The sequence below is a fragment of the Neopsephotus bourkii genome, unplaced genomic scaffold (assembly GCF_033783945.1).
Source record: "Neopsephotus bourkii isolate Nb327-2 ecotype Australia unplaced genomic scaffold, CSIRO-AGI_Nbou_v1 NB_860, whole genome shotgun sequence".
NCBI classification, from domain to species: domain Eukaryota; kingdom Metazoa; phylum Chordata; class Aves; order Psittaciformes; family Psittacidae; genus Neopsephotus; species Neopsephotus bourkii.
In genome coordinates, this window is record NW_026901356.1 from 570392 (window position 1) to 594223 (window position 23832).

The 23832-nt window shown below is 40.4% G+C and overlaps 1 protein-coding gene across 3 annotated transcripts in view; it reads right to left on the reverse strand.

Moving 5' to 3' along the window:
• LGR4 (leucine rich repeat containing G protein-coupled receptor 4) overlaps positions 1-23832 on the reverse strand; it is a 91189-nt gene that overhangs the window by 22242 nt on the left and 45115 nt on the right. For all 3 annotated transcript variants that reach the window (XM_061356561.1, XM_061356562.1, XM_061356560.1), the window contains 3 exons: positions 23159-23230; positions 7674-7745; positions 6020-6091 (listed from right to left, as the gene is read on the reverse strand). In XM_061356561.1, the coding sequence (XP_061212545.1) occupies positions 6020-6091; positions 7674-7745; positions 23159-23220 (206 nt within the window). In that variant the 5' untranslated portion in view covers positions 23221-23230. The remainder of the gene's footprint in view (positions 1-6019; positions 6092-7673; positions 7746-23158; positions 23231-23832) is intronic.

Sequence of the window (23832 nt, forward strand, 5' to 3'; positions counted from 1 at the left end):
GAACAAATCACAGCAGCATGCCAGCAGCCACTGCTGTAGATGCTCCCTGACAAGCCAGCCATGCTCCTCGCTGCATGAGATACATCTCATAAATGTAGTCTCAGTAATATTATGAATGTACTGCCACACATTAACCCTATTTACTTGGGAAGAGGAGACTATGGCAGATTTGTTTGTAGCTACTGTCCCAGCCTCACTAACTCTCACTGTGATCACACTGAGCCTCCCAGGCTTCAGGGTCTGGGAAATTTTAACAGCCTTGTACTAATAGCAGTTTAACACTGATGCTAATGAAAAGAAAAATCACTCCTAACTCTTGTGTTAAACCACTTCTGCTCAATAGCAATCATTAAAGAGCGTTTGCTCTTTAAAGTGCTCCTTCAGAAACCACAAACAAATCACTCAAATAACAGTGGAGTAGATTTTTAGGTTTTGAAGTTGAGTACTGATAAGCCTGGTACCTAGGAAATCCTGCTACAATGCAAGGCAACAAACCCACCATGTTAACAGAGGTACTTTAAAATACTCTGCACGTTTGCTTACTGCATATCAACCAGCGGCTCTCACTACCTTATGTGTTGAGAACATCAATGCCAGGATTTCCTTTATTCAACAACAAATTCACAGCAGCTTTCGAAGTAACTATACACACCAATGCTATTTCAACTGCCAGTACTGATGTGCCAGCACATCTGTTTCTTCTAAGTAAATCTCTAAGATGGCACCAGAGATCATACAAAGTTTGCTGCAGATTATCTGCAGAGGATTCAGCTGATCTTTACCTACATGCTGTGTAATTTCCATTATCCCACTGCAGTTTCTGATAATTCAGTTTCTAAATAATTTCCTGATCTTATTTAAACGTTAAATTTAAATAATCCTTTAAGCAAGCCCAGACCGTTTAAAAAAAAACCAAAAAGGCTACAAAAATCCCAGAGATGCCCAAAGCTCACAAGAAGTACCCATACCTCAGTTTCAAGAAAACCAGAACAGCTTCTGAAGGTGAACATGGCATAGAAAAATGAGACTCTCGTCATTCAGCAAGTATGTGAAGCTCATGAAGCAGTATATTTAAACTGCTGCATATTTAAAGATTTTTCAGCACAAACATGCTCAGGAGAGCTCTTCTACATTCTTTACTCAAAAAAAACAACCCCAAACCCAACAAACTGGAAGGGAGAAGAGCATACTCAGCATATTTAAGTTGGCATTGTTTTTGCAGTTTGAAAAAGACATGTGGGTAAATTTCTTCTTTCCCCATTCTGGTGCCGGTAGTTTAATCCCACAGTTTAACACGGACTCACTGAAGGGCTGGTCCCCTTTAACCCTTCAATAACAGCAAAGCAGGGAACTAAAAAGAACTCCAAAGATAACCCATTAAAACTTGGTTAGTTGAAAGACTATCTGCCACTGGTAAAGGTTCATACTACATGTAAGACCTTAGAATGCTTCCTAACTAGTCATCACTGTTAATGAACATCATCTTCCCCAGACTATCCTTGCAGACACCCCTATCCTTCAAAACTTTATACTCCAGAATCACAAAATTATCAGCATAAACCATAAAACACTCTTTAGATCTGTAGGGATTTAAAATCCTTAAATAGGGAATCCTTCCTAAAACAAGGAACACCTAGAAATGCAAGGCTGTAGCAAGTATGTGCTACAGCACATACTTTAAATGTGTCCTGTCTGATTGAAATAACTGACTGAAATGCCTTCCATCCTGTCCCCACCTTTTTACCCTGCATCTTTACTGTGCAAAGCAAGATCCTGCTCTTGGTTCTTTCAGTCCCACACTTAAGACCCCAGCCTTTTCTGCTGGGCCAAGCTGATTTCCTCTCCCAGAAAATATAATCACATCCCAGTTCAACACGTTTATGCCTCCTGCTTTATCCTGCTGCAGGCCTGCTCCAGCCTTCTGATATGGGAAGGCAGACTGCAAAACTGGTTCTAATTCTGCAGCGGAGGCTGTGAGCAGACCAGGCTAGGGAGCCACAATTGCTATCAGGTACCACAGACAATGACTGCTGACCACATGCATGAAGACACTTACCCTGCAGCTCAGGTGAACACCCACATGCAGAGAAAGGCAGGAGCTATCACACTAGAGTGCCACACCGGCATGATCCCAGTACCCGCAGTTTAGGACTCTGGCATAACAGCGTAACTGCAGTGCTTTGAACTTTTGCTGCAGAACACTCCAATATTCCCTGCATGTAGGCATGTGTGCACATATGCAGGGACAGTAACTCAGTGATTCCTGACCTACAATGATAATAAATCATCTCCCATATGCGAGCAGCTACTGATAAGCTTTCAAAAAATTACTTCTGGATTTGATGGCAAATGCCCACTAGAATTTGCAGCAATTACGGTTTTGGAGTTTAAATGGAACACTCAAAGCACCTAAAATTCTTCACTTATCATAGACTCAAAGAATGGTTTAGGTTGGAAAGGACCATAAAGCTCATCCAGTTCCAACCCCGTGCCATGGGCAGGGACACCTTTCACTAGACCAGGTTGCTCCCAGCCCCATCCAACCTGGCCTTGAACACTGCCAGGGATGGGGTAGCCACAGCTTCTCTGGGCAACCTGTGCCAGCGCCTCAGCACCCTCATGGGGAAGAGCTTCTGCCTAAGAGTTCATCTCAGTCTCCCCTCTGTCAGGTTAAAGCCATCTCCCCTTGTTCTGTCCCTGCAGGCCCTTGTCCAAAGCCCCTCTCCAAGTTTCTTGTAGCCCCTTTAGGCACTGGAAGCTGCTCTAAGGTCTCCCCTTAAGGAGCCTTCTCTTCTCCAGGCTGAACCAGCCCAACTCTCTCAGCCTGTCTCCAGAGCAGAGCTGCTCCAGCCCTCAGAGCATCTTCATGGCCTCCTCAGGACTCACTTAAGCAGGTCCTCATCCCCCTTGTGTTGGAGGCCTCACACATCCTGCCAGATAGACTTTTCTGGGGTGCTAGACAGCAAGTTTCCACTCAGTAAAAATTCCATTTTGCTAAACCTCACCTCCATAAATAAAGGCTCTATTCTAAACCTCTTTCAGAGGCCAGAGCTGGGAAAATATCCAATGTAAACACAAAGTAAAGAGCTGTTGTTTAGTATTCTGAACCAGGCTGGCTACTGGCCAGCTATAATATAAACACTAGAGATCATGAAGCTCCTGTAACCATCATCTTTATTTCCACCCAGGTATGTTTACCAGGCTTGTTAATACATACAGTGTGGCAACCATCTTCCCACGCAGCTAGGACTGGAGCACATTAAGAGAGAAATTGGATAGTGGATACAGGAGTTGCAAACCAAATGATTATCAATACATTATAAAGTTTTATGAACAAGTAATTTGTGTCTCCACCAAGAAAACAAGTCCCCCTACAGCCTGCTTCAGAGCAAACTGTGAAACTGCCAAGAAGAATCAGTTAAGTGATGTTTAAACTTGCCGGTTTTGGATGGAGATCATATATTTAAAAGGTAGGAGCAGGGCTTTTACATCTATTCTGCAAAGAGTTGTTTTAGAAGAAAGTCACAGCGGCTCAGGAGCTTTAAACCCATTTTTGCCACAAATTCCTTTGGGCGAGAAATAGATCACTTTTTTCCTCCCCTCCCCCCGCTCCCCCAAGAAATCAATAAAGCAGCATGCTGACATTCACGTTTCCATGCTCACACACACAATTCAGGAAACTAGTCCTACATTTCTTTGCCAGAAGGTGCTCCCTACATTAATAGGGAATATGCATAATTACACTGTAATCCTGTGAGTGATGCAATAAACTGAATGTTTCCCTGAACTTTGTTAAAATGACAGATCTGCGTTCTGGTGAAGGAAACAAACTGCCCAGGAAAAATACTCTACATTTCTGACTACACTCGTCTCAAAAAACAACTTGTTTTCAAATTGCTGCCAATCCTCAAAACCAATGTGATCTTCAATGCAGACAGATGTCCTTCTCAGGAACAGAGACACGGGCAACCCAAAGTATGAGGCACAGCAGTGGAATTAAGAAAACAGATATAAAAAGCTCCTTGTGCGCCTCTGACACCGATGACTTCCAGACTGCATTTGCCCACCCTATTTCTAACAGCTGTTCCAAAATCCCAATTTAGCTTTCCTCTGAAAAATTAGTAACAAGTAAATTGCTATTTATTAACCAATTTCCTCCTTTTTCACCTTCTTAAAATTTATAGTTTATCATTTGCCTAGCAATGATGAAGCTTCCAGAAAGAGAAACCTCACCACACTCAAAGTTGTTACTATTATATTTTAATTAGAGTGATGTTATGTCAAGCGCTTATAGTGATTACATTACGCAATATTACATGAGCATTCCATAAATTTTTTTCAAAAACTGAAGTGTCTCCTTTTTTTAAATGGCTCTAACATGATCTTCTTTCCAACCATATTAAAAACATATGAATTTTTAGAAAGAGACTGACGCTGGCTTAATTCATTATTTTCCCTTTAATTTTGTCCCTTCCCTTTTGAACATAAAGCTATCATCAAACCAGTAACTGCAGATTTGATATATTGAATTTTAATTCAAGAAGAAACATACTGCAAACAAGTAGAGGAAAAAAAGCACATTCATTGAAAATGAAAAGATAATTTGTAGACAACAAAGGTATTTACTAAAGCAGTTTCTGGGTTTTGCATTACTGAAAGGTGGGAAGCCAGGAAGGTGTTTTGTTTTGTTTTAAATAATTACTAAAGGGTTATTCACATCATATAATGTGAAGGATGTATTTGCACAAAGTGACAGTGGCACTCAGACCAGGGTATTCTGTCTTCTACATACAAACCCCAAGACGAGAGGGAAACGTGGACATTAGATTCACAAAGTGGCTGCAAACTGAAACTTGCATCTGTCCTGCTCTTGGATTCGAACGCCTGGAAAAGCTCCTATCAGCTCACGGCATCAAAACTCATTGCTCCCTCCTGCTATGTGTTGTGTGCTTCCCATGCTCACCGTGGTGGACAGGAGATACTTGTGGTAAGCAGCCTAGCAGAAACAGCCCTGTGACTCTGTGGGATAATCTGCAGCCCATCTTATTCTTCTGCCCTGTGTTGCTTACTGTGCTTTCTTCAGGTGAAAAAGGCGGGAATACCCACGCAACTAGGAGGAGGTAGTGGCCAAGATCCAAGTTGAGGGAATGCAGAAAGCACCTTTGCAAAAGTTGCACAACAGTTTGCAAAGCCAGCTTGCAAAACTAATTGTTTTTTTTCCTCCCCCAAACTGTTCCACAATCTGATGCAACACAGAAAGAAACAAGATCTTAGGCCAGAAACCTGAATTTTGGCACAAAGGAAAGAGATAACCTGCCCCCTCTCTCCGTATGTAAGCAGAAAGGAGGAAAAATCTTGAAGCCCTTCCCCCATCCACCTCCTCATCACAGTGATAAGCATCTACCACCTAGGAGAGCTGTAACTAACTATTAAGGTCTGATTAAGATGCTTTATAAAACATAATAAGCCATGAGATAGTATAAGTATGTATGAAATACCTTGTGAGCAACTAGCAATAATGGCTGAGGTATTCATAACTGTCTGTGTGATTTCAACACATTCCAGTAAAACCAATACTATGTGTGTCTCAAGCTACACTCCTTCCCAGAAACCCCTTTTCCTCCTCCGGATACAAAAGACTTGAGCATGATTCTTTTTTTTTTTTTTTTCCCCACAACATTTTAGAATTGCTTGAACACCTTAGGACATGCAAGAAGGATGATAAATGTTTAACACCATCACCACTGCATTTATACAGTAATCTTGTACCTGTGTTTGAGTTTTAAAAGAGTTTGGATTTGGGTCACCCCACCAAAGATGACAAATAAAATTCCTTATAAACTTAGCTTGGGAAACTTTGCTCCAGTTGAAACTGCAAATATCTGAAAGCCCGGTTGCATTATTGCATATGTATAATTATACTTCAGAACTTGACAGAATGAAGAAAATGTGCACAAAGTGACTGAAAGGGGAACTTGGAGAACAGAACAAGAACAAAAAGCGAAGTACAAAAACTTACAAGGACTGCAAACCACTCAACCCTCTGATGGCCTCATTAGGTACAGTCTTCAGCTGATTGTTCTGTAGGGTTCTGTAAAAATCCACTGTGTTAGTAAAGTGCAATTTGACAATAATCTTTATCAACAGTAAAGGTGGCAGAAGAGCTCATGGTCCTGGTATGGTTTCACAGATTTCTAGCATACATAAAAACATGTAGAATTATCAAGCCCAGATACCCAAAGGCAAGGATGAAACAACAAAATGGCCTATTTCAGTTTTATTTACAATCCATTCATTAACTACATGAATTTGCAGAGAACAAGCCTTTGACATAATACTCTGAAATTCCCCTGGGAGTTCAGTGGGGAGGCTGAACAACTTAACACTGCTACAAATTTGCTACAATGCATGATATTTTACTATTTTCTTGTGAAATCATCCTATACCTGCTACGAAATACACAAACTTCTAATTTTTTCTTAAAGCCACATCAATACACAATGCATTAACAATCTAATTTACAAAGTGAGTTCACAACAAAGCACCTCTGAGCACAACATGAAAAGGACACAGAACGAAATCAGAGCCAAACTGGGGTTTTAAAAGAAGTTCTCTTATGGGACAACATATTATTACATGATGAGTTCTTTTATAAAGAGAATTTAAATAACTGAGATCTCACACATTATAAAACCTTCCTAGATTTTGGTGCATACTGGGGTAAAAATGCAAGTGGACAAGTAAGTTAACTGTTAATTAACAGCCACATGCCCAATGTTTCAAGAACTGCTGGAACCTCAGGCACCTTCAGGACTGAGTATCCTGATGAAGACGCCTTCAAGAGCCTTGATGCTCTGTATTCAACTCACGAAACATCACATTTAGTAGTTTTGCAGTTGGGCAGTTTCCTAATCTGTACCCTGCTTATAGTTCTTTTTTACAACTTCAGGGTCCTTTTCCACTACTGATTTTTTTAGTATCTGCTGAATAAACTATCTATTACCCCACTAGCCATGGGAAATATTTACATTAGCATAAATGCTACAACTGCTACATACAGGTTTTTAGAACCACAAGCAACAGAAAGCTCTTTTTATCCTTAGCTATGGAAAAACAGTTGAAATGAATATTCTTGTCTCAGAAAGGAAAACAAGATATGAGAAACAGGGCACACAGCTGTTTGGGGTTTTCTTTTTTAATTGAAACTTTTTTTCTAATAGTAATTCATTTTCACTCAAAGCACCAAACTCTAGAAATTATTTCCATCACCATTAAAGGTCAAACAGAGTTTTAAATCACTGTAAGTACTAGTACTACTTGATAATGTTGGGGCACCTGATGGAGTAAGCTGAAGGGGTAGAAGAAAACAAAAATCTTTATGTGGCCTTTTTAGGATTTTTCATTCTTAGGATTATTCTACAAGATACACTTCAGAAGCAAGTAAGTGTTCTAATTAAACACAGTAATTACGCTTTAGTCAGGTTCACCACTGTTCATCATCACTACTGTTTATCATCACCACTTATAGCAGGCTTTGTAATATAACAAATAAAGTAGAAGAGCTAAAATGGGAGAGAGAGAGCAAAGATTTCCTCCAGCCTACCAGTAAACAGGCTGGCTGTGCGCTAAGAAAGCATATGATAGCTACGAAGCTTTAAAACCCAATTACTTACAGAACTTTGAGTTCTTTCAACCCAGACAAGGCCTTTGGATGGATAAAAGAAAGGTCATTGCCAGCCAGTCGCCTGGAAAAAAATTGCAATAATAATTTCAGTCATATAATAAAGCACTTCTACAACCAGCTAAGAAGAAAAAAATCACAGATACGTCAAATGTTGCAAGCAGTTATGCATTCTGTGTTCAATTATGCCATATTCATGACCTTCCAAGTTGGCAACAGTTACTTCTGTCATTGCACATTTTTAACTACAAGAACACATTAGTCGGCTTCATGGATATATTTTGCAAACATGCTAGAAAAAGCACAGCCCAGAATGATAAAACAATCTTCTTATGACACTGGGTTTGAAAAGCGCATTTACCAACTATTAACACAGTCTCCTGGCTTTCAGCATTGATCTGCTGAAAGCCATGCTCTGGTACCCATGTGGTTTTAATCTATACAGCAGTTTCTAAAGAAAGTTAATGCAGTTAAGGAAAAATAACTAGATATTGGCATGAAAGAGGGAAAAGTTTCTGTGAGAATCCCAAATGTGAAGATGATATTTGCAAGCAGGCAGTATGTTCACAGTGCTGACAACTGACAGGATGCCTGCTGACATTACCAAGACATAATCTTGGTAATATTTCATCTTTTGGGTCAGCTGTTTGGACAGACATTTCAGGAAAGAAAACTCTTTTGGGGGACGGAGAAAGGGAACAGCATCCTCAGCTGTACTCTCTCAAGATATGGCTGGTTTCATACTTACGACATCAGACACTAACATAAAGTAACTTGTGAAAATCACCATGATATTAAAAGCAATAAATATAGGAGATTCTGCAGAAGACAAAGCAGGAAAGCAAAAACAGCAGCCAAAACAGCTGCTTTCAAAGAGCTTGCTCCCCCTTCCCCCATGTCCTGACCAGCAGACCCTGTGTGGTCCAGTCTTTGTTGAGTTGCTAATAGTTGTGACACAAGGTATTTTATTAAGGATAAAAGACAGTGATGCAGAACACCTGGTAATCTGTAGCTGCCAAAGATGCCATCATTGCAGCCAAAGTATTTGCTTTCAGACTTGATTTCACATCCAAGCTAAGGAAAAGCAATGTTTTGGAGAAGGCTGTACAATGAAATCACCCAGTGGAAATACTATGTACAACACACTATGTGTTAATCATTAAACAACAGTCAGTGTGTTTTAACAAAGGCAACAGAATATCAAAACCCACCTCTGCTCTTGCAGGGTACTCTGAAGCAAACCAGCCACAGTAAGGGGAAAGTATTGTTTGAAAGAGGCAAAAGAAGGAAATAACAAGACCATAATCCAAAGCATGAGCTTGCCAGAACATGACAACATTATTATGTTTTTATCTTAGGCTCTGTTTCTAACTACATAAAAGAGATTAGCCAAATTATTTTGTGCCCACATAAATCTGCTTGCAACAGAATTGATGACTTCATAAAATGCTGCCTGATAGAGAGGATGCTAGTTATGTTTATCAAATGCATTTGACAAAGATAGATGGTTTCATTTACAAACCAAGAGAGAAGACGACGGCTTCTCATGAACAGGAAGGTGACTACAGCAGCAGATACTATCTGATTTTAGGAAACTGGGTTACTATCATTTGTTAAAGCAGACCTTGGTATTTGTTTAGTCCTATTTTCATGCACACCCCAACTGCCATAGCTATGGCTCTGACATCCTTACAATCATGCCTAAATCTCAGCTTCTTCTGCCTGAAGAAGCTGAGATCTCCAGACTGCTGAGAAAGGCTTGTCTGTGTGGCTTGTGTGTAACCAAAGAGAAATCACAAGTAAAATAAAAAGAATCAATATAATGTACTCTTGAAATCTCCTGTCTGCAAACAACCTCAGGATTTCAGAGCTGTGGCATCATTTTTCAAATACTTGGCATTTTTAACATGAACAAAAAATTCCAGATGGCAACTAAGCACTCCTCTAAATTCACTTTATTGTCAGAAGCTGCCTAAATCAACTGCATTAACTTTTTTTTTTCTGGGGGGGGGGGGCGTGGAAGGACGTTTGTAGTATTTCATGGCTTTTTTATCCATTTCTTAAGAATTTCACTGTAAGCAGAAAGAAATATTGATGAAACATGCTGGGTCTCTACACCAGAGAGCCAGTGATCTAGAAAACACATGCTTATTTTTAAAGGTGTTCAAAACATCAAAATAGAAATCCTTAAATCAAGAAAAATTTAAGAAAAATTTAGCTGAGGTTATTGCATTGAGTTATTTTGGCACTCTAGTTGATGTTGATCCTACCTACCACACCATTCAAGAAGCAGCAGCTCTGGCTGCAGCTCTGCTGAGGTTCCCTGTTAATTGGGATGGTGTGTGGATCGTCAGGCATCTGCTGTAACTTCCCCACCACCAGAAGAGGCTGGGGATTATGATTTGTTTGAAAAAAGCTAAACTAGATCCAGTTGAATAGCCTCCCCCACCCTCACTGAGTGTCACTGACACAACCTACAGAGCACTGGAAACAAAATACAGCTGAGCCAGAGCAAGGCTTGCGTGACTTCAAATAGCAAGACTTCGCCTACCTCAAGGCTGCTCCTGTTTATTCAGCTTTTTTGCAACCAACCAACAGAAAAAAAACCCTCTTGCAATCCATTACATTTCCGTTTCTCCTCCATCTGGCAACCTTCCAGGAAACAGGATACAACTAGCCAAGTGTGCAAAGGCTTTACTAATCAGTTTACCAAATATACATTTATCATTCACGTCCTAGCCTTGGGGAGCAAGGCTGCTCATCAGATTTCAACTGCAGTTCTCCAGCAGGCAAAGACCAACGTATCTTCCCTCTGCTGCAGCATGCAGCAGCTGAGAGGATGGAATGATTTCTCTTTACATAACCAGGTTCATTTTAAAGAGAAATGAAAAATTAATGGAATAGCATACAGCACATGTACAGCATATAAATTAAGAAACTACTGAAATCACCCAGCCAGGTTTTCCATGTTACCTCCATTCAGCATGTCACAAAACCAGTCACATTCAGATTTTCAATCTGAACATTTATCGTGTTCAGACTGAATGTTTAAATGATTAAATATTTAAAAAAGCACCTCCAAACTTAAACGGGAGATTTAGGTTAGATATAAGAAAGAAACTATTTACTGCGAGAGTGGTGAGGCACTGGAACAGACTGCCCAAAGAAGTGGTGAATGCCCCATGCTGGAAGTGTTCAGGGACAGGTTGGATGGGACCTGGAGCAACCTAGTGAAAGGTGTCCCTACCTATGGCAAGGCATTAGAACTAGACACTCTTAAGGTCTCTTCCAACCCAAACCATTCTGTGATTCTTTCTCTCACACACATGGTAAATTTGCGAAGGAAAATCACAGCTTTACCAAGGCCCAACTCCAGCACAAAAGAAAGGAAGCAATCTTCATCTCCTTGCAGCAAGACTCACTCTAAACTGCTTGGGATCAACACTGGGAACCTCTTCTTCATTGGGAGACAACTTCACACTGCTACAAAGTGGCAGCTGAAAGCAGCCCTACATTCACACTACCCAGAGCAGAATACCCATCCTTCCCTTCATTTTGAGTGGAAACAACCTCAGAGACCTTGTCTGAAAACCCATCTATTGTTACTGAGTCAAGGTGCATCACCATTAGTTAAGAGATCTTTCTCCAAAAGCCAGAGGTCTATACAACAGATTCATTCATCAAGACAGTAAAGTCTTACTTTAATAAACTATTGTAAAGTGCCCTGTTATGCTGTAGGCCACAAATTCTTAATTTGCTGTTTTTCAAGGCACACAGACACAGCAGCAGGCATCACCTGCCATGGAACATGTGTGTACCACACTGACCAAGAGTTTCCCTGCTAACTCAGTTACACCTTCCTTTGTTTGCAATCTCTGACCAGGATGCGGGTATCCTGCATTAGTTCATGTGAGTTACAACTTCGAGGTTTCTGCACTGGAATCACAGTTGTAATGTGTGACCACATTAGGTATCTTTCTTCTAGGTTGGCAATCTCCTTGTAATTGCTTAGTATTGAACACTGTAGTCCTCTATTTCTGCTTTGAAAAATAAAAATTTAGTGTTTTAATGGAACGAAATCTCTGTAAATTTGGATAAATTCAATTACACATAAGCAATTTCAGCATAGCAGGATAATAGAGTAGAACATAAGGAGGATAAAATACTTCTTCTATCCTGTCACGTACAGGTACCCTCTAATCATTAGTTTCAGTGACACAGTAAATGATCTCCAGATGTAGAAGACACTTCGGTGCTATTACAGAAATGCAGATACAATCTGGCTGGGGGAATAATCTTCCATGGTATCTCGTTCCCAGAGTACACAGCAAGCACAGCTCTTTGCAGTGAAACTCATCTGAAAACAGAGACTGTTTTCTGTCTTTTGGGAAATTAAAACTTCTGCAATTATGAATCTGGCAACCTAGCTGCATGTGAACCAAGCCAAATTAATCACTGGTGTCACTCCAAAATCAGGCAGGATGTTCCAGGTATACATTTTTGTCTGTAACAATTAAAACCATCACTTCTCATTTTGACAGAATGCAATATAAACTTCTTGGAAACCTCCCTGCTTGTCTTGCATCCCAGAGGGTGGTGAACCTCAAGTTACTTGAGCAAAGAATTAGGTATTCTTCTCTCCTTCTGAAGATCTTGCGCAAGTAACGTGTTTTACTATGGGTTCCTTTCTTCCTCTTTGTGGTATTCTGGGATCCTCCTAACCTTATATGTCCATTTTATCTCTGATCACAATACATTCGTTGCTTCTTCCATTCATCACCTGTAATCTTACTGCCCCACTGAAAATTCCAATAGCGACAAAGACTGCAGTCCCAATGTGATATAAACCACCTGATTTATTTTTAGTTCTCCATTAGCTGCTTTCTGGTAAGACTCAAGACTCTTACTTCAGGACCTAGTCAAGGCTGAACCTTCCATAGCTCTTATAAACCACCCATCACTGCCCCTCTGCCCACTCAACTTTTAGCTCTTCAACCTACTTATTTTCATCCCACTGGAAAACAGTCCACTGCTTCCCCACTTGCACTTTTGCAATTTCTTTACTTCCTTGCTCTCTTACATCAAACTGTTCTGACACCCTCACATGCCTGTCCCCAGCATCAATGTATTCAGGAGTAACCTTTGAAAACACCTCATAGACCCACCTGTTGATATCATGGATTAAATTTTCTCAAACCTAAGAAAAGAGCTTCAGGTTACACCTATTCCAGAGAAGCAGCTGCTTCAGAACAGAATTCAGTTTTCTTAACAGATGACATATAGTTATATGCTACATTTTGTTCATCAAGGCTTGAAGTTTCACACAAGAGGTACAGCCACTTGCAGGAATCTACCAGGGGCTCTCTGCGGGCCCAAGGCCTGTTCTACAGACAGCTCCCACACAAGCTGGCCAGCTGCAGAAGGGGACAGGCTGATAAATGAAAGCTCTACCACTACTTTGCTTATCTGTGATTAGCAAACAACCCCTTTGGGACTTCTGTCAGCTGCAGCCTGCTGCACTGCTGTGAAGCCAATCAATAACCTGCAGATTACTCTCAGTTCTTCCACGCTGACTTAACATAACTCAATGGATGCTTTATTCTGCTGCTGCTGCTAACGGAAAATGCATTTGTCCCCTTCTCCTTTTCCTATTGTAGTTTCAGTATTATACAACCTCAATCCCTAAAGTCATGAGTATGTAAGGCAAGACACATCAGGACTGAGAAACAAAGCCTGTAGCTACAACTAGCACTGAAACTGCACCAACTCCATTCAGCTGAGCAGGCACTTCTCATCCTCAGCCTTCCCTCCCCACAGTATTTACAGCTTTCTCAAAGTTACATTGAACTTCAAGGCAACAGCTTGTTTCCCAAATGGGTTCTTGGTCTAAAACTTCAACATGTGCAAGCAAACTCAACCAATTGAGTGAAAGAAATTTCAACCCTGACCAGACACTCCTCTGTTAAATTGTCAGCAAAAGTCACCAGCACCCACTGCAGGACAAAATATGGCTCTATGATATTGCTTTTCATGGACTATCAAAGAGTATTTGTTACTGCATTTTTTTTTACTTAACAGGAAAGTAAGCTATGATGGATTTTGAAGAAAGCAAGCATTCCCATCCACGCAAAATATAATCTATCATTCAATTCACAGGAAGTATCTGTGTTTGGATAAGACCTCCTTGAAGCAGAGCCCACAGGCTACAACATATATGCACTGAAGGAAATATATAATAACCTAAACCAATTATTATACAACATGAGCTCTTAAAGCAACCTGCTTCCGTAGTCTCAGTTACTATTTTCCAGGGGGAAAAAAAAAAAAAAAAAAAAGGTTTTCATAAATCTGCTAAGATACCCATATCTTAACCAGTACTGTGTTGTCCAGAAAACTGGCAACAAGTCTACAGCATGACAAGTTGTCGTGAGCAACTCTGATTCCTCTGGCCACCAAATCAGAATACATTTTATAAAATGCACCTTCTCCTCTCCAACTGCCTTTGTGGTTCTTGCACTATGTCATGATAAACTCCTTTGCTCTACCATACACCATGTAGACCTTTCTCTTGATAGTTATCTCAAGGCACCTGCATGTGCTGATCCAGGTTCTGCCACTCTGGACTTCTAGTTCCCTCTCATTTCTCACTGCCTGAATAGCCATCATTACAAACACCATTGTGTTTACTTGAGAACATGTCCCTGTTCCTCACCATGATGACCAAACTTAAACACTTCAGTGGCAGAGTATGGGGAAGTGGGTGGTTTGCTGGATTTTATTTCTTCTTCCTGTCCCCTCAAAAAGTCATGTCTAATGTTATACTTCTCCTTTTTGCTGTGGATGCTAAGGGATCAGGGGCACTCAGCTATGCTATGAGAATGACTTCCATAGCAGTGGGCTGGCTGCTGAGAAACCAGAGGGAAATTTGTAGTTGACCGCTGCAGTCTGGAGGATTCTGACACTCCAAGAGGGATCTGTGGATTTGATACCAACTTCATCATGGGCTAGCACAGAGAGAGAACTGACAGGAGCTCTTTCAGGATCAACACGCTCCTTCCTAACTAGAAATGTATTTCTTGTGTGAAAGCAGAGACACAGATAATGAAAGTAACTGAGCTCAGTTTTGATGAAATGGGATACAACAACTGAATCAACTACAGGCTTGTGCTTTTAGCAAAACCAGTGATATCTGGAAGCTCAGAAGGTTTCCCAGATCACGAAATATGTTAATGGTTACACGTGAGTAAAAAAATGATTGTTGAGATAGTAAATCCTCAACATTGCTTTGATCTGTCCATACGGCATGTCTCTTGCCCTGACATTTATTGCTTTCCAGGCTCGGGATCTTTTGAATGACCATGTAGTTAACAAGTGCAAAATGTGGAAGTATTAAGTCTATGTATATTTGGCAATTAACCGTCTGTTACAAGTTCTCTAACCCCTTCAGATACATACAGAGTGAATACAAGACCCTGGGTTTGTAGAAACCTTCACACCGAATCACCTTGGAGGAATGGGAGTACTTTTCAATATGATTTTTTTCTTGTTTCAGATTGAGGTCAACTGTTACCTTTCTCCCAGCTGAAAAAAAGGCAAATATTTTATCAGAATCATCTGGATTTTTACTTTTACACAGGAAGAGCAGGAAAAGAACTTTCCATGAGTACTGCTTACTGCTTCTGTGCCAGGATAAGACCTGCCAATGATAATTAGGCAAGAGTATTTCAGTACTCGCAAAAATAAAAACCAACAAAATACAACCACCCAAGAGGAGGAGAGGAAAGAAGGGAAAAGAATTACTTTATTCCTCACTATGTCTTCTTACAGTAGCACAGTGTCATACCAGAGCACTATAATGACAAAAATGCACTCTATTTTCTCAGAGCACAGGGATAATACATTTACCTCCATGTACAGCATTTGCTTTTAGTGCTTTTCTGTCTATCCCTCTAAGCTTGTTGCAGAGCTATATGCCACTTTTGTTGAGGATTGAGCCTAGAACTGGTGTCTTACTCGCTGGCACACGCACATCTTTTGTCACATGCTCCAGTTCCTGAGACCAAAAGGAGGAGGTAGATGCACAGCAGAAGCACTGTCTGGGGGACTCTACCTGGAGAGACCCAGCCTGAGAGTTTTGGAGGCTACCAGAAGTTCCTTATCTGGTTTATACATTCATACAGCCCCAGACTGGCAGCTCAGGCAGCATAATAAATTCAGGCTCGTAAGACGGGTCTGGAAGCTTAACACCTCAAAGTTCAGCCTCCAGGCCATTTAGCTAAGCCAGCTTCTGTGTGCATGCACATGTCAAAGTAATGCTGAGCACTGAAACTCAAAAACAACAGATAAGTAAAAAGTGTAATTTTCCTCTAAAAGTACTTGCTGCAGAACAACCAGTCTTGGGATCCTCATACACAACAATGCCAGCTTTTGCAATGAACGTGTAGAAACAGAAACTGGAAAGAAACTTCCTCATCTTTTAAAAATAATGGAATTTACTCAACCTACTAGTATTTGTCCTCACAAACAGGAAAAATATGCAACTGTTAAGCACAGCAAGACCCTTCCAAACTACAGAAATATCATTCTTCTATCAGCAGGATCGAAACTCATCCAGAATCAAAACTGATTTAGGACTCACGCAGATAAGAAAACATTAATTAAATGCAGGTTGGCCAGCATGTTTTTTAAACATCATTTAGCATCTAGTGTAGACCAAGTAAGTGATGTTTAAAAATATCTTAGCTGACTGTGGTTAATTCTACTTGGGAGTCTTTGCCTAAAGGTTTGTCTTGACTAGAATCCGAAGATGCAAGTTACAACACGCCGACGTGCTTTCTACAGCTCTGGCACGCACGAGGCAGCAAATGTTTCTAATGCATGCTGACTGGTCAAGTCGAAGCTTAGGCTACTTGCTACCACACGTGAAACCTACACCTTGCATTTTCCTCATTAGAACTTTACATCTTGGAATTCAAGCTGCAGCAACTGAGGAAATTACCTCCTCCAGCTGTTGAAATATTTAGAGCTGGTAGATGGATGAAGAGCACTCATCGGCCTCCAACCCAAAGTCAGATGGCTATTTTTGAAATACCAACAGAGGACGTCTACCAAAACAGCTGTAGAGAGTTTTCGATTCGTCCCTCAGTCTCTGCTGGCAAGGCTGAATGGACAGGTATGGGGTGGTAACATCTCAAATCATACCAGCTAGTTGCACAAGAGGATATTTAACCACAGCCTCAGTTCCCGCATGCCAGCTAACACAAGGCGTCAGGACAGCTTTTCTTGTGTAGAATCATCCTTATCTTTTCTACTCAAAACAAGCCCTTTATCTCCAGCTTCCCACTACAAATCCTGGGACTACTCATGCTTAATAAAGGGAGAGGAACTGCACCGTCTCATCAACATTGACACACTACCTTGAAAATAGTATTTTAAAAGACCTAAGACTAATGGACAAAAAACATCCTTCCTCCAAATGCTTCACCAGCCAGGTGAGGAAAGACACTGCCTCCCAAACTAACAGCTCAGCCTTGGTGGCCTTGGCATTACTCCAAGACATATCTTAATTCATAAAACCAAAGTAATGAAAAAGACAAACACTCCCCCTCCCCCCCAAGGATAATACAGCTTGGTGCTGACGCAGAAATTAGAAGGAAGGGGACCATCTAAATTACACACTGAAATAGATACAACAAAAGCAAGCAGCTGTGACATTTCAGCCAGGTGGTCATCTTCAGCTGCAGCCAAGAGGAAAAATAACTCTAGACATTACCCTTGCAGATACTTCCTGATTACAACCTTATGGCAAAACCACCTCATTTTCACTGCCAGAATGCATTTTAATTAATCCTTATGTTCTTAAAATATACTTTGTCAATGAAAAGCCATGATCAGACACTCTGGCTGGGGAAGGGGGAGTTGAGATGTTTAAGCAAGGCCTCTTAGTGCTGTAATCAGCACAGATTTTATTAAATAGTCGGGCAAATACTCAGTTGCACTCTTTCTTTCCCTGAAAAATTAGTTGCATGTGTGCAGTCTCTCACTTGCTGTTTTTCCATCACTCAAAAAACAGACTAGCATTGTCTTTCAGAAAACAGGAAATTTTTATTGATCTAAATCTTCCTTTTATCACTTGATTTCCCTGACGATTTTCACCAGCCATTAAATATAAACCTCACTATGAAGACTGCTACATACTGTATATGAACAAAAGCCAGAAACACAGACCTTGGCATCAGCACACAGTGATTTCAGCTTCAGTGCTTGTGCTTTCAGGAGGGACTGTTTTCCTTGCAGTATTACTGGGCATGATATAGTCACCACACCAGTCAGAGAGCACAGTGTCCTCCCTAACCCTTACTGGAGAAGGTCAGAGCCCTACCTTGAGGATGACTGGCTGGGAGGTGACCAGCACTCCCCTTCGCACAACCACGTGCTTGGGTCACAGGCAATCTACAAACAGACTGCAAGACAATTTGCTGTCCTCTGCCTCTCGGTAGCCTCTCACATGGACCAGTAGCCAGGTAGCCAAAACCTTATCATCTAAGCTTCACCCATCAGTGCAGGGCAAGTAAGATAACAACATTTTAAAGAGTTAAGAGTGGAAATCGAAACAAGGCTAGAAGGTCAGTAAGTCAAGGAGATTTCTGCTTTATTAGAATGGTTGAAGTTTCCAAAGCCAAACTGGTAAACTGGGCAAAGAATGAAAATAATTTATTTGCCCTCCTTTATGAGAGTGCCTTTTTAATTAATCCAGCAGATCATTAGCTAATATGGTGAATGGAAATCATGCAGTTAAAAACCTTCAGACTGTTTCAGATAATTTTATTTATTAGAAGGAACAGTATCTGTGCAGAAGAGTCTCAAAACATAACACAGCCTAACTCTTTCAGTTCAAAATTCACACTGGAAAATGGTTTCTGCTTTCTAAAAACACTGCATTATCTAACTGTATTTCCATCTTCTAGCTTTCTATAAATAGTTTAAGGTGTGGTTAGAAAAGGGTGGTCAAGTTCTTCAAGGATTTTTAGTTTCCATATCCAGCAGCTCAGGGCTCCAGTGTATTTATGTTAGCATTTTCTGGGGAATACACTTCATTAACTGCTGTGGCAAAGCCCTTGGTGGTCCGCTCCTTGCTGACTCTGACCATTGCTGTTTCAATCATTCGCAAATTACTCCCAGATGGGTATCAGTTACACAGAGATGGAGAATTTTTATAACATCTATAAATAGTGCAAGAATCCTACAGACATATGATAAGTGTGTTATGCAGTGACAGGCATGATGAGGCTGTGGACAGGGGCACGTTGAGCACATAGGGCACATTCTACTCATGGACATGCACGGAATGTGCACACAAAGGGCACATTCTACCCATGGACAAGCTGGAAGCCCTTTGCTTTTACCTGTGAGTAACACTCAGGTAGGATGCTACCTTAAAGATGCAAAAACAGAGAACACCTGCAAATTTGATACTTCTCAGGGGAGCCACTTCCTGCCAGCTCACATGTCTTCTTCCACCTAGCAATCGGTCTCCCAGACATTTGCTGGTGTCTTCAATAACCCCGCATGGCATGGGATGCATCCATCAAAGCACCCAGGTCACTCTCCCTTCAGTGATGTAGAATGCACCTTTGCACTGAGCAGTCAGCTTGCACAAGTCTGGCATGTTGCTTCTTGCACTTTTGTTTGCTGGTGTTCATTTTAGATTCAGAAAATGATCCTCCAGACTACCAAAGAATTCACTCCATTAAGGAAATGACAACCCCCATTTTAAATGGCTCTTACTGCATTTTTTAATCCCATCCTCTTCATACAGACACTGTAAAACTCAGTTGCCTACATAATACATCTAATTGCCTCCCATTTACATTCAATTAAATCCTGTGATACTATTTTGCAATATTAATTAACTGCCTTTGCCAGGGGCTAATCTCCTCCAGCATTTCACAAACAACACGGCTGAAGTATGGTAAAAAGAGAAAGATGTCCAGGACTGTTTTCTGGGTGAATAGCTACTAGAGTCCATGGTGATGTGGGTACTTACTGCATTCCTACTAGTCTGTGAGGTTTTCTTTTGCTTCAGATCTGCAATTCTTGGGAAAAATTCTCTATGGAAAAATCACTTCTAGCACAGATTTCAACACTACTTTGCTTTTTCTTTGGTGTGGAGACTCACACCCATGTTTCTGTGCTGAAAAAGCAACTTTGCTAGTGCATCTGAACAGTGGATCTGTTCAACTATAAATAAGAGACAGGACAAGAGTCTGAAGATCATCTTAGAGTGGAAAGGGAAAACTGTGGTTGTACAGTAGGAAGTAAAAGAGTTTGGTTTTTTCTGTCAACAATAAACAGGAATAAAGACCAAATAATTTCTGTATCCTGTCCCATAGAGAAAAAGGAACGGGCAGAATGAAGCAAAACCATGTCATGTCTAGAGCTGGTTATTTCTGTTAAGGAGGGAAGCTACTTTTCCTTGAATCTACTTGAACTGAACATGAACTGAAGCAAAGGAACACAGAGTTGACTTGTGCATGGATGGTCTTGAAAGAAAAGGAAGAAACCTTCCTCATTCATTGTTGGTAGGTATGGCCAGAGCCTTTGCACTCTGCTTCAAGTTCAAAGCAGGTGCTGCTGTGAAACATTACCAACAGCTGGTAAGTCTCAATTAATGGCTTTCAACTGAGAATTACTGTTCACAGATACAGTCTACTGATGGCTCTGCTCTAACATGTGTTTTCCTGTCTTTCTGCATTCATGATAGCTGTTGAATTGGACAGAGCTTTTCTTTTGTATGTTTCTGGAGAATCTCCTACCTCTGCAGCTGTAGGAGGTAACTCAAAAATGAAAACTGTATCTATTTTTTTTTTTATTGCTCTAAGGAATTATGATTGATTTTAGTAAGTCTAAACATTTGGCAACTATTATTTTTACCATAAAGTAGTTGGGGTTTATTTGGGGGGGGTGATTTTTTTGTTGGTGGTTTGTTACGGGGTTTTTTTGGTTGTTTGGTTTGGGTTGGTCTTTCCCCCCAGAAATTGCTTTAACATTTCAAGTAAGCATACTAGGCACAATTTAAAGCTTCTGGGTGTTCACTTTAATTCTGAGCTTAATGCTAGCCAATTTTTTCTTGCAAACTGAAATGCTGGAATATAGGGGGACAATGAGACACGTTGCAAATGGCTCTTAGGCAACAAGCACAGTAGATGATGGCTGAAGGCTCTGCCTTTTCTTTTTACCTTCTTTACCTCCTGACACACCCCAGGGTTTATGGAAGTTACACAATATGCACACCCACCAGTTAGGTTTTTATTGCTTAATTACTTGGGGGGGGGGGAAGTCTCCCACAGTCATCTCAAGCTGGGAAAACAGAGTTATTTGGATTTTTTTAACTAACTTTAGGTGTGAAATATGAATATTAAGTATCTTGAATAAACGAACTACACATAGTTTAACAAAACACACAGGTATACTCCAGAGTGTATTATAAAGCACATAGGGAATGTTGGCCAGTACATACGCTGGGCCAGACAAGCCTTCTCAGGCTTCTAATTTTTCTTTCCTTCTTTTGGTGTTTGTGTTTTGTTTTATTTTTTTAATTAGATTGACTACTCCTGCCATAGTGCCTTTCTGAAATTGTGTCACTTGCACACACATGTCATCTGAAACCCTGGTAAACCTATTTTCTTTCATAAAGTATTCTTGACTGCATTGCAAACTTAAGCAATACCAAAAATCAGAGGGAATAAACCCAAACCCGTTAAGCATGAAATAAGATACCACACACTATTCATCTGACACAAATAAGATCAACTGCTTCACAATTTTACTGGTGAAAGTCAAAACCACTTAAGAACCAGGGAAAAATTAGTTATTTAACTGTATAAGTAATGGTAGCTACTACATTATCAGGATATAAGAGAGACCAAAATTGTAAGGAGAGGTAGAACCCCTTATTAGACAAACCAGCACAGCTGGGGTGCAAGGAAGAAAAGCAGAGCACCTTTCAAAAATGCAAGCTTTTCTTTAGGAGCAAGTGATTCATCTCATATCAAATTTCTCAGTACCTTTGTTCCAGTATGGTATAGTGGTTGAGTTCCTTATAGCAGGTAACCAGAGTCAAAAGATTCTGGGTTTTACCTGCAGTGTTGCCATGGGGTTAATTTATCCTGTTGCCCTCTACAAATGTCTTCCATGCTTTGCTTCAGTCTCTTCATCTGTAAAGTTGGAATAATGCTTCCCTACTTGATAAAAGTTTGTCCCTTTGGGGAAATTACTTGTTCTTTCCCTAATGTGCATTTATTGAAAAAAATCTCTCAACACAGCATTCATAGTTCCAGTCTAGCCAAAGTCACTGATGAAGACAGCTTTACTTTGTATTTTAAAGGCTCTTCCATGCAGGAAATGCTACTTTGACACTGAAAACACATAAGAAGCAAAGCAAATCGCTGTGGTTTTATCATCTCTATTGCTTTCTACTGGAACTTCTCAATGCCAAAGTCACTGATGAAGACAGCTTTACTTTGTATTTTAAAGGCTCTTCCATGCAGGAAATGCTACTTTGACACTGAAAACACATGAGAAGCAAGCAAATCGCTGTGGTTTTATCATTTCTATTGCTTTTTACTGGAACTTCTCAACACTTACTGGCAAAGGTTGAACCATTACCCTCTCTTCATAGATAAGGAAACTAAGGCACACAGAAGTCTCTTGACATATCAGAGTACCTACTAAAGTAGCAATTGTAAGTCAAAGCCTTGTCCCTGTTCATTGACTCTGAAACGCAGTCTAATTCAGGGCTAAGCTGTGAAAGGGTGCTTCAACTTGGTAAAGGCATCTCAGTGAAGACTTTGGTTCAACAGAACACCAGGCACATGAGCCTTAGCACAGCTCAAGGATTTGGAAATCCAAGTATCACTTTAGTGAAACTTAATAACAAGCTAAAGAAAACAAAAAAAAAAAAAAAAAAAGAAAAAAAGAAACGAGTGAGGAGAGAGGAAGATGGGAAGTGGAGAATTATTTCTGTCAGGGAAACTAAAACCAAGAAGCCCTGTACCACAGAACTAGAATTTCTGATGTAGGTCAGGATGGGCTTGTGAGCACTGCACCTGCAGCCTACAGGGGCAACGGGAGTAAGCTGCTCTGTAAATGAAACAACATATTTTATGGAACTTATGCAACAGCTATACTGTAGCTCCTTCAGAAACAATGGTAATTACACACCTCTTGTGTTATCTTTGGATAACACTGTAATTAGTATGTGTCATCACTCTAGCCATGATTAAAATAATTACCGTAAAAAGCCCCTTGTAAGTAGCATTTACTGTTCCGGTTCCCAAACATGTACAGGATTTTTTTTATAAAGCATAATTGCTTTCTCTGTTCGCAGCTCAACTCGATGCTATTTCCCCACCCACCTTCCACTTCACACAGCCATCTGATGTTGTAGCAAAACCTGAATATGTGTGAAATACTTACAGCTCTTCCAAGTAGGGAAAGTTCTTGAATGCATCCTCTGGTAGCCTTGTGATGTTATTCATGCTGATATCTCTGGAGAAGAAAAGCAGACAGATTTATCAATAAACAGGAAAGGATTTTTATACTCTAGCAAAAGGAGGAGGAAAAGAAAGCTTAGGCAGACTGCATGACAACAAAAAAATAAATAAAAAATTCCAGCATCACACAGTAATTACTCTTTCTAGTAATTTGCATCCTGAACTTTCCAAGCACAGTAATTTGAGAATCCAGCTGCAGCAAAGACCTATATAATGGAAAGCTGATAAAAGAGCTCTCTGACACCTCTAAGCAACAAAAAATTCCTGCGAAACTACAGGGTATGCATGGATGGAAGAAGCTCTACAGCACTCTTATCCCCACTACTGATTTTTACCAACTTACATATGCACACGATTTTAAACACAGATGATTAAGACCACTCTACAACCACATCATATGAAAATAATAATAATAAAAAAGACTGTGACCACCCACCATGCAAATTTTCATCCCACAGTGTCTTAAAAAAAAAAAAAAAAAAAAAAAAAAGCATTGGGACTTAATAAATAGCTTTTGGCAAACAGGGCTTCTGGAACAACTGACAAGAATAGCAGAAACATGTCCTAGCTCTACCACAGTCATTTTCCTTCTACAAA